This window comes from Dendrobates tinctorius, unplaced genomic scaffold (assembly GCF_039654945.1).
Source record: "Dendrobates tinctorius isolate UK_male_01 unplaced genomic scaffold, ASM3965494v1 ptg000014l, whole genome shotgun sequence".
Classification (NCBI taxonomy): Eukaryota; Metazoa; Chordata; class Amphibia; order Anura; family Dendrobatidae; genus Dendrobates; species Dendrobates tinctorius.
This window is the reverse complement of record NW_027361682.1, coordinates 19,968,121-19,985,147: the sequence shown is the minus strand read 5'-3', so window position 1 is coordinate 19,985,147 and position 17,027 is coordinate 19,968,121. Positions and strand designations below refer to the sequence as shown.

Below are 17,027 nucleotides of genomic sequence, written 5' to 3'. Positions count from 1 at the left end.
CCATGGCATCCCCAGGCTGACCTAAACATCCCATACACATTAAAAAAATGAACACCACATGCCCATCTCGGTTTCGTTCCTTGGCACTCTGCTTGTCTCCCTGTCTCCGCTGCGCTGACTCTCCACACCGCAGTACAGCTGACGCGATGAAATGACGTCATCGCGTTAGCTGTTTCACATGCTGGTGGAGGAAGTGGCTGGAGGCTCCTCCTCCGCCAATGTAGTCAGCGGCGCCTATTTAGACAGCGAGCTGGCGGGCAGTTTTCCAGCCCCTCGGCTGTCTCGGTCCGCGGGCAGGACTGAGACAGCCAAAGGGCCGGATGTGGCCCGCAGGCCGCACTTTGCCCAGGTCTGCTCCAGAGCATTGTAAAAGACTCATTACCAGTTATCGCAAACGCTGAATTGCAGTTGTTGCTGCTAAGGGTGGCCCATCCAGTTATTAGGTTTAGGGGCAATCACTTTTTCACACAGGGCCCTGTAGGTTTGGATTTCTTTTTCCCTTAATAATAAAGACCTTCATTTAAAAACTGCATTTTGTGTTCACTTGTGTTATCTTTCTTTAATATTTACATTTGTTTCATGATCTGAAATATTTAAATGGGATAAACATGCAAAAGAATAGGAAATTGGGAAGGGAGAAAATGCTTTTTCATACAACTGAATGCACATGCCAAGTTTTAGTTATTTGGTCCCATAAATTTAATTTATGCCTACATTTTTCTCCCTTTGCCAACTTAGACTATTTAGTGCTGATGCATCACACACAAATCGGATTACAAAAATATTTAAACACAGATTGCAATGTAACAAAATAAGTAAAAAGCCAAGGGGGTGAATACTTTTGCAAGCCACTGTAAGGGATTATACTGGTGGTATTACACAGCCAGCACTCAGCTCCAGTGCTTTTTTCATATATTCAGCACACACATTTATGTAGCCAATGTAAAGGTATTTTCACATCACGACTTTATTTTGACAAGATTTTCCTAGGCTAAGCAGCTTCGGGAGTTTTTTCTTGGCTTTACAGTCATTTCAGCATTGATGTATTTTTTTGTTGTTTGAACTATGAAGAGGGGGCTGCTTCAAAAGAAAGCTGCCCGGAGCGTATCTTTTCATTTAACAGTTCATGGTTTCCAAACCCTGAAGAGGCTAAAAGTACAAAAGACTGACCATGTGCACAGCAACCCCAATTTTACATTGCTGTGTGCTGTTTCCAGGCGGAATCTGCCAAATGTTGTGTGCACATGTAAAGGGGGTGCTGTATGTGCTTTGTGCCTTCCCCTTTAATTGCTGTATATATATATATATATATATATATATATATATATATATATATATATATATAATGTGTTATTGTAATGCTAAAGTAAGGTAAGGACAGCATAGATATGTTGTTAGGACACTAGGGGGTACTGTAGAGTTAGGGAGATTAGAGGCTAGATAGGATAGCAATAGTTAGCTGGTTTTAGCCAGAATAGAAACAGTTAAGTAGCTGTACCAATGGGATTGTTGGTGGGAGGAGTTACCCAGAGGAGAAAGAATTGTTCTAGAAAAGTTAGAGTGTGTGAGAGCAGCGAACAGCAGTGCAGGCTGGAGTTACAGTCGCAGTGGAGTGTGAGAACAGGCAAGACACGGTACAGTAGTCTGAAGAAAGTTTGAAGTTTGGCTTCTGGTTAGCACTCTCTGCAAGAGGCCAGGAAGAGGATCTCGGGTTGGAGTCTGGGGACACTGTCTGGAGCTGTCAGGGACCTAAGGCCCAGTTGAGGCTGCGAACGGCAGTTTGGTTCTTTTGCCAAATATGGGCAATGTAGACGGGGAGCGTCCAGTGACTGCTGACAGGAGGATTCTGCAGGCCTTGGGCTCAGAGAACGTGCAGGACAAGAAGTGGCAGGGCCAGACCAGGGATTGTACAGAAGATGTCATGTTTACGTTTTACTGGAGTGGAAGGACTGTAACTGTGCTGATAGGACCTGTTTCAAATAAAACCTTAAAGAAAAAGGATTCTGCGGATATTTGTTTGTGCTCGGATCTCCATGGGACACTGTATCCTGATCAGGCTCCGGTCCCGCAGGTGGGTGAAGAATTGCACACATGCCACATCAACACCAAGACACACTCCAAAGTTGTAGTATCGGGGCACCCGGGTGCTGAAGAGTTAAAGCCCCTCGTCACAGTTGGCACCCGGACCCCCGTTACACACATACGCTAAAACTGAACTGAGGGGTGCATTGCACCTTCGCACTTGCCTGGGTTCGCTGGGTGCTGATTGTTAATATGATGGAAAAGTCCTTTTTGGCATGCACGCAATGGTAAAAGCTGTAACCCTTTGCTTCCCATGCACATATCCATGTTAGCTATACTGTGAATTTTTTTTATTTCGCTCCAGATATTTTACGATCTCAATCCTGATTCAGACTTTGCAGTCGATGGCTACATTGCCTTAATGGTGAGTATGCTTCTTACTATCAACATTATACACGGGGGCGTCCTGGTAAAATACCAATACCCAACTGCTGCAGCCTCATGCTTCAAGGGAGAACAGGGCAATGGTAAATCCAGATGTTTCCTTTCTTGAAGACTGCTCTGAATCCATGAAGTTTTTCCAAGTGCGGAACCACCAGTAGCACCAACCGGACACGAATCTTGCATGTTCTCACCATGTTCTTGTGCTTTCTACATCATTCCATTGACATCTCCACCTTTGTCTCCCACTTCCAGCCTTTGATTCATATCATCTTATTCTTCGGGATTCTGTGGGGCCTGGAATGGTTCTTCGGGAAGAAAACCATCAGGAGAGATCCAATTTTCAGGTTTTGTGCAATTCTTATTTTCCAGATGATTCAGATATCATTACCCATGAGTGAGGTCAGGACAGAACAGATGAAGCAGAGTCACTGTAAGAACATCATGGGGTTAATACATCATTCTTGATTTTATGGCAGAAAACAGGCATATAGAAGTTGCCAAATTTTTGTGCATCATGTGTTTTCTGGGAGCCGGGAAGGAACAGGAGCTGCTGGATCCAAACAGAAGTAGATCAGCTCTGCAGTCTTCATCAGGAGGCTGAATTTGTCCTGTAACCGGGGCTAATATATCAGCCCCAGTTATAGGGGAAATCAAATAACATTTTTTTTTAATTTTATAATGCTCCCTAAAGGTGTATTATGATCTTATCTGGAGCACAATGCGTAAAATAAATGAATGGGGGATAATGAACCGGTATTAAACTGGTTAACTAGCATGCAAGAAACTGTTCAGTGACACCCTCTGCTCTGCTACATCTGTAGTTTTGGACAAATATGTGATCAGAGGATACAGTCAGTTGGTGAGATTAATAAAAATAACAGTACCCCAGTCTTTCATCACATCATTCTGCAAAATGATTTCTTCCTGTCATTCTAGAACCTACAGGCAGAAAATCAAAGTGAAGGAAAACCCCGAGGCGCTGGAAGAACCTGAGGATGACACTATGTTGGCTTCCAGATGTGCAGAAGAGGTAATCATTCATAGACTGCAGACCTTGTGGTTGCTGGGTTCCAGGAGTTGAACTCAGTGATCAGCTGATTTGCGAGATTGCACCTCTTTAGAGAAAGGGTTGTGTGTGAGAGTGGAGACTGGGTGTCCCTGAGGAGTCATACAGGGGAAATAATGCAAATATGTACTTTCCGGAAGGAGCTAAACTACCTCTCCTGTGCCTCTTATTGGATGTGGCTACTCTTTAAAGATAATGCGTCATCTGTGAATTACTTCAAGGGGTTGTCCAGGTTTATGACTAAAATTTGCAGTCACTCTATGTATACAGAGGTGTTATCAGTCATTGTACAGGAGGAGGAGGTGAGCTGTGACATCAGCTAATGTGAATGATGGATCCTTTCCAAATCTCACCGCACCACCTGTGCACTCAACCCCATCCCTTCCCACCTGCTTCCCAACCTCACTAACACGCTCATCCCAGCCCTATCCCATCTCTTCAACCGATCGCTATCTTCTGGTACCTTCCCCTCTGCCTTCAAACATGCCACCATCACATTCATCCTCAAAAAAACAAACCTTGACCCAACTACTATGCCCAGCTATCGCCCCATATCACTGCTCCCGTTTGCTTCCAAACTCCTTGAGCAGCATGTCCATGCTCAACTTGTCACAGCTTATGTCATTCTGTTCAGTATTGCTAATCCCCTGTTATATTAGTATCTTTTGCTTTGCTTCCAGTTCACACCAGAATGCTGATCTAGCGGGGGAGAGGTCGTGTGGCCTCAGTGTTTTTGTATATCAGACGTGTTGGATTTTTTAGGGTTTTTGCGTGATTGCAGACAGTATATTTTCTGTCCTGTCCTATCTAGACAGTTTGGGCCCCATCATTTGCTCACTCTATTTTCTGCCTGCGTTTGTGCCTCATCTTGTCTCACCGACAATATATGTTTGGGGGCTATCTATTTCTTTTGGGCTCTACTCCGGGGCAGTTCCTTTCCCCTTTCTTGCTTTAGGCTTATTTAAGTCTTTGGCTGTGCCGAGGCGTCTAGGGCATCGTAGGCATGTTACACGGCTAATGCTAGTTGTGTTGTTAGGTTTAGGGGTCTGCAATTCGCTAAGTTGCCAACCTTTCTGGTTTCCGGGTTGCTTAGCTAATTACCCGTAATCCTCCTCGGTGACCGAATCATAACACACACACTATCGGCAAATAGTATCTAGAACGGAATTACCGGCCCTAGAAATGATTTTTTTACTTTTTTCTCTTTTTAGAAGCCAGTGATTACTGTCGACAACCTGCGCAAAGAATATTTGGTCAGGAGGGGCTGCTCCCGGCTCCGGAAAAAGACCAAAGTAGCAATGAGAGACATTTCATTTCACGTCAAAAAAGGTTTGTTTCAATGATTATTTTTACATTTTTGCTGAAATGTAATATTTTATAGTTCCATTATCCAAAGGCAAAGTTACCCTCCATGACTGATGTGCAGGATGATCTGAGTGATTGTCCCCTTGTCTTTGTATGTAAAGGTGAGGTGCTTGGTCTATTAGGACCCAATGGAGCAGGGAAAACCACATCTGTGTACGTGCTGGCGGGCGAGGAGGAACCAACTGCAGGAAATGTGAGTATCCTCAAGGTCCGGAGAGGTTGATAAACTACAAACAAGCAGGGATTTGTGCTGGACCCCACTCATATGTCCGTGTTTGTCAGGTAATCCCCGCATGTTTTGTGGTTGTCTAACAGCCACTAAACATGCGGCCGGGTAGACTCGAACATGTCACTCCAGCACTCGCGACACTCGGTGCGTACCCGGGCACCCTGTGCAAACTCGAGTAACGAGGTCTTGCGCTCATCACTAGTTATGAATATTGCCGTGTCACATCACTCAAGAACTAGTTGATGCCGGCTACACTTAAGATCCTGAAGAGAACATCCATCGTGACACCTGGGAAAAGAAAGCACCAAAGCCACAGGAAGGATTGGATGAGGAGCTGCATTGGCGGGAGTGCAGAATGGACACAATGCCCGCCATCGCTGTACAGTAATCCATCATTATTTACAGGTAGAGCTGTGCGGTGTCGGATCTCCCGTGTCCCATAAGACAGATGAGTCCACTGGGTTCCTTGGCTATTGTCCTCAGATGAGCCCCTTGTGGCCGAGCTTGACCGTACGGGAACATCTCGAGATTTATGCCGCTGTGAAGGGTCTGAGGAAGGAAGACGCAGATGTGGCGATTAGACGGTAAGCAATGGCCATCATGCGTCCTATATGAAGGGTAGCATGCACATTACATGGCAGCAAAAATGTACTGTGTATTCTGTAATCTTGGCATTCTCCATGCTTGCACATATATGAAGTGGCCACTAGAGGTCAGTATGTCACAGTAGCATGTAACTAGTGGGATTCACAGGCTGTGTCCCCCAGGCTGCATGGTCCTAAGGACTGTTTTTCTAACCTTTCAGTACTGGGTATTTTTCATTTTTGGCACTTTGATTTTTTTCTCTCTCATTCTTCCAAGAGTTATAACTTTTATATTTTTCTATTGACATAGCCGTATTAGGCTTGTTCTTTTGCCGGAGGAGCAGTAGTTTTAAATGACACCATTTACTTTATCATATAAAGTAGCAGGAAATGGGTGAATAAAAATCCAAGTGCTGCAAAATGGTGCAAAACATGCAATTCTGCCATTGCTTTTAAGGGTTTGTTTTCACTGTTCTCCTTGTGCAGTAACATGATTCCCCGGATCGGTACTATTACAGTAGGGGAGGACATATCGTTGTTGCAACCTGTGTACAAGCATAAGTATTTCATACACTGTGCATAAGTATTTCATAGACTTCCGAATTTGCATGTTTTCCACCTACAAAGAATGGAGAGGGCTGTGATTTTAAGCGCAGATACCCTTCAACTGTGAGACAGAATCTCAAAAAATATCCAGAAAATCACCCTGTATGATTTTTACATAATTACTTAGCATTTTGTTGCATGAAATAAGTATTAAGTAATAAGTAATATAAGTATTAAGAGAACAACTCTCTTAATCTGTTGGCCCTCACTGAAACCAGGATTCTGACACTGCCTCTCCTGCTGCCATTTCCTATGGTGGCTTACCATTCTCCCACTCCCCGAGACCCACAAACAGACCTGGTGGTGGAGTCGGCATACTCCTGTCCCCACAATGCACTTTCCAGGTCATCCCTCCAGTTCCATCGCTCTCATTCCCTTCTTTTGAGGTCCACACCATCAGGCTCTTCCGTCCCCTCTCCCTCAGAGTAGCGGTCATATACCGGCCCCCAGGCTCACCCACCCACTTCCTTGACCACTTTTCAGCCTGGCTGCCGCACTTCATGTCCTCAGAACTTGCAACCCTTATCCTGGGAGACTTCAACATCCCCATTAACAGCCCTACTTCCACATCTGCATCCCAGCTTCTATCACTAACCACCTCTCTAGGCCTCTCGCAGCTTTCAACATCTGAGACACTCAAGGACGGTAACACCCTTGATCTGGTCTTTGTCCGGCTCTGCTCAATCTCCCACCTAAATAACTCACTGCTTCCACTCTCTGACCACAACATTCTCTCCTTCACGCTCACAAATCCTCACCCAGCCCAGCTCACTCCTACCTACCACATAGTCAGAAATCTACAAGCCATTAACCCTCAGACACTTTCAGACTCCCTACACTCATCACTGTCCCCAATCTCCTCTTCTTCCTGTCCTAATCTGGCTGTTCATCACTACAATGACACTCTTAGAAGCACCCTTGGCAAAGTAGCTCCCCCTCACCCTCAGAACCTCCAAGCACAGAGTAAAACAGCAATGGCTCACATCGCAAACTAAACTTCTCCAGCGATGCTCTAGGAGTGCTGAACGCCTATGGAGAAAAACCCGCACACCAGAAGACTTCATCCACTTCAAATTTATGTTAAAAACCTATAACGCTGCCCTTTACCTCGCCAAACAGACCTACTTCATCACCCTGATCTCCTCACTAGCCAACAACCCCAAGAAACTTTTTGACACTTTTCACTCCCTCCTCAGGCCAAAAGCACAAGCCCCTATCACAGACATTTGTGCTGATGACCTGGCCTCCCACTTTACAGAAAAAATAGATAATATCCATCAGGAAATCTGCTCCCAACCCCCAAGTGCTGTGACTCCTATCCCTTCCTGCATCTCCCCTGGCTCACTTTCCACGTTTGATCCCATCACAGAAGAAGAAGTCTCCAGACTCCTCTCTTCTTCTCGTCCGACTACATGCACTACCGACCCCATTCCCTCCTCCAGTCTCTCTCTCCAGTCGTCACAACCCGCCTAACTACAATCTTCAATCTCTCCCCGGGCATTTTCCCATCCTCCTTCAAACATGCCATTGTTACTCCATTACTAAAGAAACCCGCTCTCGACCCATCCTGCACAAACAACTACAGACCAGTCTCCAATCTCCCCTTCATCTCTAAACTTTTGGAGCACCTTGTCTACTCCCGACTTACCCGTTACCTCTCTACTCACTCCCTTTTAGACCCTTCACAGTCCGGCTTCCGCCTCCTACATTCGACTGAAACTGCACTCATCAAAGTAACCAATGACCTTCTGACAGCAAAACATAATGGTAACCACTCTCTGCTCATTCTTCTTGACCTATCTGCAGCTTTCGATACTGTTGACCACCATCTCCTACTCTCTAGGCTCCAGTCACTAGGCATTAAGGACACTGCTCTCTCCTGGTTCTTTTCCTATCTCTCTGACTGCTCCTTCAGTGTTTTGTTCTCTGGCTCCACTTCATCTCCTCTTCCTCTTGCTGTCGGGGTACCTCAGGGCTCAGTCCTTGGCCCCCTTCTCTTCTCTCTCTACACAGCCCCAATTGGACAGACCATCAGCAGATTTGGCTTTCAGTACCATCTTTATGCTGATGACACACAACTATACACGTCATTCCCCGACCTTACCCCCTCTGTACTACAGAACGCCAGTGACTGTCTGTCCGCAGTCTCCAATATCATGTCCACTCTCTATCTGAAACTCAACTTCTCCAAAACTGAATTTCTTCTGCTCCCGCCGTCTACTAACCTCCCTAAATCTGACATTTCCCTCTCCGTGAGTGGCACCACAATAACACCCCAGCAGCAGGCGCGCTGTCTGGGTGTTATGTTTAACACCAATCTCTCCTTCACATCCCATATACAATCTCTTGCCCGCTCTTGCCGCTTACACCTAAAAAACATCTCTAGAATCCGCCCTTTTCTCACCATGGAAACGACAAAAACCCTCACTGTAGCATTGATCCACTCCCGGCTGGAATACTGCAACGCTCTATTAATTGGCCTCCCCGTCACTCGACTATCCCCTCTCCAGTCCATACTTAATGCAGCAGCCAGGGTTGTCCATCTGGCTAATCGGTACTCGGACGTGTCCACTCTTCGTCAGTCTTTACACTGGCTGCCCATTCATTATAGGATCCAATTCAAAGTACTTGTTCTCACCCACAAAGCTCTCCACGGTGCGGCACCTCCCTACATCTCCTCCCTCATTTCTGTCTGTCGGCCTAGTCGATCGCTGCGCTCTGCAAACGACTTTCGACTAACCTCTGCACTAATCCGTACCTCCCACTCCTGACTCCAAGACTTCTCCCGTGCTGCTTCTATCCTCTGGAATGCTCTACCCCAAGAAATTAGGACTAACCACAATTTGCACAGTTTTAGGCGCTCCCTCAAAACACATTTGTTCAGAGCGGCTTATCACGTTCACTAATCAAAGTCATTCTATGTGTAAGGGTGCGTGTGTAGCCCATTCACTATCTCCATCCATCTTTCACTCCCTCAAGATGGCTGGACCATCATTATAAATACACCATTGTAAATACACCCCTGTACTCTGTATTTCCCCCACCTCATTGTAGATTGTAAGCTCTCACGATCAGGGTCATCTTATTTCGTCTTATTTTGTTTTAATTATTGTATTGTTAACGTTGTTACTTATGACTTGTGTTTTGAAACTGCTAAACTGTAAAGCGCTACGGAATATGTTGGCGCTATATAAATAAAGATTATTATTATTATTTAATTCAATAGAAAAACAGAACTTAATATTTGGCACAGAAACCTTTGTTTGCAATTACAGAGGTCAGACATTTCCTGTAGTTCTTGACCAAGTTTGAGCACACTGCAGCATGGTTTTTTGCCCACTCCTCCATACAGATCTTCTCCAAATCTATCAGTTTTCAGGGCCGTCACTGGGCAACATTGAGTTTCAGCTCCTTCCAAAGATTTTCTATTGGGTTCATGCCTGGAGACTTGCTAGGCCACTCCTGGACCTTGAAATGCTTCTTACAGAGCTACTTCTTAGTTGTGCTGGCTGTGTGTTTCGGCTCATTGTCATGCTGGAAGACCAAATCCATGACCCATCTTCAATGCTCTTACTGAGGGAAAGAGGTTGTTGGCCAAAATCTCACTATCTAAGACCCCGATCCATCTTCGCTTCAACACGGTACAGCCATCCTGTCATCTTTGCAGAAAAGCATCCCCAAAGTATGATGTTTCCCCACCATGCTTCATGGTAGGGATAGTTTTTGGGGTTGTACTCATCCTTCTTCCTCCAAGCACAACGAGTGGAGTTGATTGCAAAAAGCTGCATTTTGGTCTTATCGGACCACATGACATTCTCAAATGCCTCCTCTGGATCATCCAGATAGTCATTGGCAAACTTCAAACGAGCCTGGACATGTGCTGGTGTGAGCAGGGGGACCTTGCGTGCCCTGCAGGATTTTAATCCATGGTGGCGTAGTGTGTTACTAATGGTAATGTTTGAGAATGTGGTCCCAGCTCTATTCGGGCTATTGACCAGGTCCACCAATGTAGTTCCACGCCGATTCCTGACCTCTCTTAAAATCATCCTTACCCCACAAGGCGAGATTTTGCATGGAGCCCCAGACCAAGGAAGATTGACAATCATCTTGTGTTTTTTCAATCTTCTAATAATTGTACCAACAGTTGTTGCCTTCTCACCAAGCTGCTTGCCTATTATCCTGTAGCCAACCCAGCTTTGTGCAGGTCTACAATTTTGTCTTTTATACAGATAACAAGTTCCAATAGGTGCAATTAATACTGGTAACGAGTACAGAGTAGGAGAGATTCTTAAAGAAAAACGGAGGTCTGTGAGAGCCAGAATTCTTGCTGGTTGGTAGGTGATCAAATACTTATTTAATGCAATAAAAGCAATTTAATTATTTCAAAATCTTACAATGTGATTTTCTGGATTTTATTTTTAGATTCTGTCTTTAACAGTTGAAGTGTACCCACGATAAAAATTATACACCTCTCGACAAAAAGTTATTATTAAAGGGATATTTGGGTTTCTGGTGACGTTTATGGAAAACATAACAAGTTGACACTACAGTGATATTTTAGCATGAAAGTAAAGCATTTAAGTAAAAGCATGCAATGGTGATTTCCTCATCTCAGACAATTTATTCAGGCCAAAGCCAACAACAGTAGTGGGTATACCCCAACAAAAAATGGCAATGTCTCCATAACTTATCATGTGGCCTTGAGCATCAATTGCAGCTTTACAGCTTGCTGTTCACAAGTCAAGTTATTGTCTGCTGAGGCATCCCACTCTTCTTGAAGGGTGGCCCTCAGGCCATTGAGGTTCTGGGGTACAGAGTTACAAGTCTCAGCTAGTTCCATAGGTTTTCTATGGGATTCAGGTCTAGAAAGTGAAGGCCACTCCATTTGAGGTACCTCAGACTCCAGCATCCGTTCTGTAAGGATGTGACCTCAATGAGCTGGAGAATTGTTGTTCGTGAAGATGAAATTAGGCCTGTGCTGTTCATGGCAGATGGACGATGACTGGGTAATTGATGTTATTCAAGTAGTAGGGGTTGTCACTGTAATATTCACAAAGTGTCGGGCAGTTTTGTATTGACTAGACTCACCTGCCCACAATCTAACACCACCACCAAAGTCTCATCTGGTGACAACAGTGGCTGATGTATAGGGCTTTCCTCAGAGGCATATCCGGGGGGGGCAGCCGACAGGGGGGCGCCATTGGGCTGCCTGATGCGGCGGTCCAAGGAGGAGGCTCCCCGTCGGCGGCATTCTGCTGCCCCCACACTGAGATTCTCCCTTTCTCTGAGCCGACTGTCAAACTGTCAGCCGGCTCAGAGAAAATGCTGTGCATCGGTGTACTACTAGCGTCTTCAGACGCTAGTGCATACACGTGACTCACTCACTTGTTGATAAGCCGCCTCACCGCCGCCAGCACTTCCGCATCAATGAAGTGCCAGCAGCATGATCAGGTCACATGATCATGCTGCTGTCACACGCCGGCCGGCTCTTCAGAGGCGAAGACTCAGGCAATGAGGCAGCATTGCGGTTGGTGGTAAGTGCTCCAGACGGCTAATGGAGCTGAAGACACCGAATAAGATTATTGGTGGAAATTAGGACATGCTCTGGGGGCTAGAAAGGGATGGTTGGAGTCGGGGAGAGACGCAATATGGAGGCAGTGCAATGGAATGTGTGAGATCAGGGGATGCAATGGCTGCAGACACATGGATAGGGAGAGAGCAGGGGGAGTAAATTGATGAGGACAGTGTGTGAGGAGCAAGGCCAGGGTGCAGACATATTCATGTGATGTGGATGGTGGAGAAACCTGAGGACATTATGGGGGATTGGGGGCAGAAACCTGAGGACATTATGAGGGCAGAAACCTGAGGACATTATGGGGGCAGAAACCTGAGGATATTATAGGGATTAGTGGGGATAAGGGAACATAATGTGTGGGGGGATTTTGAGTGGAGATGGGGGAACATAATGTGTGGGGGGATTTGGAGTAGGGATATTTAATGTGTGGGAGGATTTGGAGTGGGGATGGGGGATACTTTATGTGTGGGAGGATTTGGAGTGGGGATGGGGGATACTTTGTGTGGGGAGATTTGGAGTGGAGGTGGGGGTTATTTAATGTGTGGGGAGATTTAGAGTGGAGATTGGAGGTTATTTAATGTGTGTGGGGATTTGGAGTGGGGATGGGGGGTATACTTTATGTGTGTTGGGAGATTTGGAGTGGGGATGGGGGATACTTTGTGTGTGGGGGGATTTAATGTGTGTGGGAGGATTTGGAGAATATGTGTGTGGGGAGATTTAAGGACACAAATGAAGAGTGTATGTATGAGGAAATAGTATGGGGGATGGGTGCAGACACAGTATGGTGAGTGGGGGGATGTGTGCAGATAGTATGGGGAGCCAAACGGGTAAATGTATGTGGGCACAGTATTAGTAGCGATGAGAAAAATCTATGTGGACACAGTATGGGGAATGAGGGTGATGGGATGTGTGCAGACACAGTATGGGGAGTCAGGGGTATGTGTGTGAGCAGACAGTATAGAGAGTGAGGGGGTAAATATATGAGGAGACAGTATGGTGAACAGGTGGGATGTTAGAGGAGACAGTATGAGGGGGGAGGGAAATAGCTTGAGGTGACAGTATATTGCAGATATTTTTATTCAGGAGCATTATAATGACAATTCTATATTTAGGGGCATCGTGTGGAGATTTGCTGCAGAAGACTGGAGAAGATGGAAGTCTGCAGAGACGAGATGTGGATGAGAAAACTCACCATGGGGTCTGGACAAGAAGAAAAGAAGTAGAACGACGCCAGAGACGACGTCATCTATAAGGTACCTGGATGTAAATATTATTTGTGATACTGACCAATTCTCATGTTTTTATTTATGTTAGAAACATTAAAGAACTTGTCCAGGTTTGTGCTGAGTCTGCTGTCATTCTATGTGACTGCAGACTTCTGAATTCTCATAGTGCTCACTGAACGCTGTTAGGATTCTCTCGTACCAATAATTTACATACATGCGGTCACATGCTGACTAGACATGTGTGGCCTCACTCAGTGAAAATGAACGGAGCGAGGCCGGGCACGTCTAGTCGGAATGTGGCCAGAAGTATATAAATCACATACTTGTGCTGACATGACTGTGTACTCTTGCCACCGGTAGGGGAGAATCCTAAAAGTGTGCTCTGCATTCGTTGTGAGAATTCAGAAGCCTGCAATGTCAGGATTCGGCTCTGCAGGTTCCAGTAGACATCACATGGACACTTCACTCATGTGCGATTTTCATACTTATGTCCTGTGACAACGAGCTTCTCTTCCTGCTTCTCTCAGTTTTTCACTTAACATTGAGATCATTAGGGAGAGCAGCTCGTTGGTACATGACTAAGTGTGCGAATCGCATATGTACTGGGGAGGGGGGGGGAACCGAATTCTTGCCCCGGATGCCAGGAAGTATGGATACACCTCTGGCTTTCCTTGACGTATCCAGCCATTTCTGCTAAGCGTGAATCTGCTTTTATCAGTGAACAGCACTGAGGTCCCTCGTCCGTGTACCTGCTTCCTGGCCCATGCAAGACGATGATACCTGTGCCTGGTGGTGTGGTCAGGTACCCTTGTAGGTCGTCTAGCACGCAGACCACGGAATGTAAATGGTTTCAAATGGTCTCACATGACACTTGGGTGCCTCTCACCTCCCTTAAATGTACCTGCAGTTGTGTGGCACTCCGCACCCGATTTTGAAGGGCATTGTTCACAAGGAAGCGGTCATCAGTGTGAGATGTGCCAAAGGATGTCCACTTCTTTACCTTTCTGTGACTTTTCCAGTCTCTCTGTATCTGTATTGTGTATCTGTATTGCAGCCTGTTGGTTGCCATTGTTTGATCACTTGATCTAACACTGGGCCCAATATGGTACAGAATCGTAGTGTCCCACTTGCCATGGTAGCCCATCGCCATATAATGATGGCAGCGCACCCCCTCATGAGGAAGTAATGTTACGTCTATATGTGTCAAGGAGTTTAAACGAAAATCCATCTTAAAATCAGGAGGAACTTTCAGCCTCTTTCCATTCACACTGTTACTTATGACTTGTGTTTTGAAACTGTTAAACTGTAAAGCACTGTGGAATATGTTGGCGCTATGCAAATACAGATTATTATTATTATTCACAGACAGGCAGAAGAGGTCTCGATCACAGTGAGGAACAGAAACACAAAGTATGTGAGAAAGTTGCAGGAACTTTTTACTAAATTTCACTTTCTGCTTCTGATGTCTCAGTGTTTCCGATGCTTTGGATCTGAAAGACCAGATGGGAAAAGCAGCCAAGAAGTTATCGGCTGGAGTGTGCAGAAAGGTGAGCACCGCTTAGGTCAGAAATCCCAGTTTTGTGTTCACACAGGTATTATCAGATCAGAGGGAGAAAATCTCACACACAAAAAATACAAAAGGCAGCACTTTTTTTAGCAGCAGTGTGGGGATCCTGGATCTGTCGCAAGAGCAGCTGCAAAAGTCTGGACTTAGAAGAGTCCAGAGGGCTGTCTCATGCCTTATGTGATCTGTCATTCATTGATTAGGACCGCCACCTGGACTCATTTAAGCCAAGATATTTCAATGAATTTTAGTTCTGAGGTACCATGAGATCTGTTGCTTTCCATTTCAGGTGTGTTTTGCTATTAGCATGCTGGGTAATCCCACCATCGTTCTCCTGGACGAACCCTCTACAGGGCTGGACCCCAGAGGTCAACAGCGTCTCTGGTAAGAAAGGAGGCAAAAAAACTAAAAATCTGACAATCCCAACTCAACACCTAACAGCTCCACGTCATTAGCGTTTACCTTTCTTCTTACACTAAGGAGAGCCATCAGAGCGGCTTTCAAAAACAAGGAGCGTGGGGCAATATTGACTACCCACTACATGGAGGAGGCAGAGGCTGTGTGCGACCGGGTCGCCATTATTATTTCTGGAAAACTCAGGTAAATCAGAAGCTGAAAGCTTGATAATGGAGATTAGTGCAGGTTATGTCCATCCACATTTATTTTCCAAAGTATTTAAATAAAAAAAATGCCTTGTGTCTACAACATCTATGTGTTGTCATGGAAACAGACTACAATTGTGTGTAGTCAGATCATTTGTCCCTTACTTCTTGCCAACATCCATTAGGTACATTAGCAAGAAGTAGTGGAAATATGGAAAAGATATGACTGCAGGGTCAGACTACACAAAGATTGCTTATAGTCTGCTACTATGGAGACACGTAGGTCTGCAGAAGTCCTGCAGTTTATTTATAAATTCTTCGAACGTCTAAGCAGTTCACTTTTTTTCCTTTGCTATTTCTTGGTCATGACTGCAGAGACCCGTGTGACGTAAAACAGTGCCTTCCCGCCTCCCAGCAATCCCGTAATAACAAAAACACTGATAGGCATGGATGGGTTGAACAGGTCGGTCACAGTTTATTAAATTTATAAGCAGAGAGAGGCAAGTACAAAATTGCAACGGACTCATCGCTGAAGGCCCCGTCACTGACCGCTGGGCAAGGAAGCTGATGAGAGGTCACCAACCTTTGTCCCCCTCTACACTACCGCCACGGAGGATCATGTGTATGACCTACACAGGACTCCAATCCCCACACAACATCATTAGGGCCTGTTCAACGCCATCCTGCAAATTAGTTAAAAATATATGAAGTCCGATATCCGTGTGATGAATGCCGTCCAGCCTCAGTAAATCTGAGTTGTCTTTTTCAAGGTCGTGGTGGCAAACCACGATGCCATAGTTTTCTCTGACAAATTTTGCCATCTTCGTGTTGATCTTTTTCTTTGATTTGTCAATGGCTTTGGGGTCTTTAGCTCCATGCCAGACCGCACGTGGTATTATCTCCAACCACACCAGCACGTGTAATACCAACATCACCTGCCCTTTGGCCGTCTTAGCAATTTTGACCATCTCCGGGAAGATCTGACGCCACCGGAGCCCTTTGATGCCTCTCCAGTTGAGTTCCAGTTAAAGGGAAGTAAAAAATGTTTCCAACCGTGGCATATTTTATTATTTTTATTATTATTATTATACATTTTTATAGCGCCATTTATTCCATGGAGCTTTACATGTGAAAAGGGGCAAATATAGACAAGTACAATAAACATGAGCAATACAAGACACACACAAGTACAGAAGGAGAGAGGACCCTGCCCGCAAGGGCTCACAGTCTACAGGGGATGGGTGAGGATACACTAGGAAAGGGTAATGCTGGTCGTGCGACGGTTCAGTAGACTGAGCATCATTGCAGGCTGTAGGCTTGTTGGAAGAGGTTGGTCTTCAGGTTCTTTTTGAAGGTTTCCACGGTAGGCGAGAATCTGGTGTGTTGGGGTAGAGAGTTCCAGAGTATGGGGGAGGTACGGGAGAAGTCTTGTATGAGGTTGTGGGAAGAAGAGATAAGAGGGGAGTAGAGAAGGAGATCTTGAGAGGATCGAAGGTTGCGTGTGGGTGAGTACCGGGAGACCATGTCACAGATGTATGGAGGAGACAGGTTGTGGATGGCTTTGTATGTCATAGTTAGGGTTTTGAACTGGAGCCTCTAGACGCTAGGAAGCCAATGAAGGGCTTGGCAGAGAGGAGAGGCTGGGGAATAATGGGGAGACAGGTGGATTAGTCAGGCAGCAGAGTGCAGGATGGATTGGAGTGGTGCCAGAGTGCTAGAGGGGAGACCAGAGAGTAGGAGGTTG

General features: G+C 45.6%; 1 protein-coding gene across 2 annotated transcripts in view; it reads left to right on the top strand.

Moving 5' to 3' along the window:
* LOC141072763 (ABC-type organic anion transporter ABCA8-like) overlaps window positions 1-17,027 on the top strand; it is a 313,983-nt gene that overhangs the window by 272,999 nt on the left and 23,957 nt on the right. For both annotated transcript variants that reach the window (XM_073559970.1, XM_073559969.1), the window contains exons 27-35: window positions 2,387-2,446; window positions 2,719-2,810; window positions 3,403-3,496; window positions 4,744-4,861; window positions 4,999-5,090; window positions 5,532-5,710; window positions 14,589-14,664; window positions 14,971-15,065; window positions 15,162-15,281. In XM_073559970.1, the coding sequence (XP_073416071.1) occupies window positions 2,387-2,446; window positions 2,719-2,810; window positions 3,403-3,496; window positions 4,744-4,861; window positions 4,999-5,090; window positions 5,532-5,710; window positions 14,589-14,664; window positions 14,971-15,065; window positions 15,162-15,281 (926 nt within the window). The remainder of the gene's footprint in view (window positions 1-2,386; window positions 2,447-2,718; window positions 2,811-3,402; window positions 3,497-4,743; window positions 4,862-4,998; window positions 5,091-5,531; window positions 5,711-14,588; window positions 14,665-14,970; window positions 15,066-15,161; window positions 15,282-17,027) is intronic.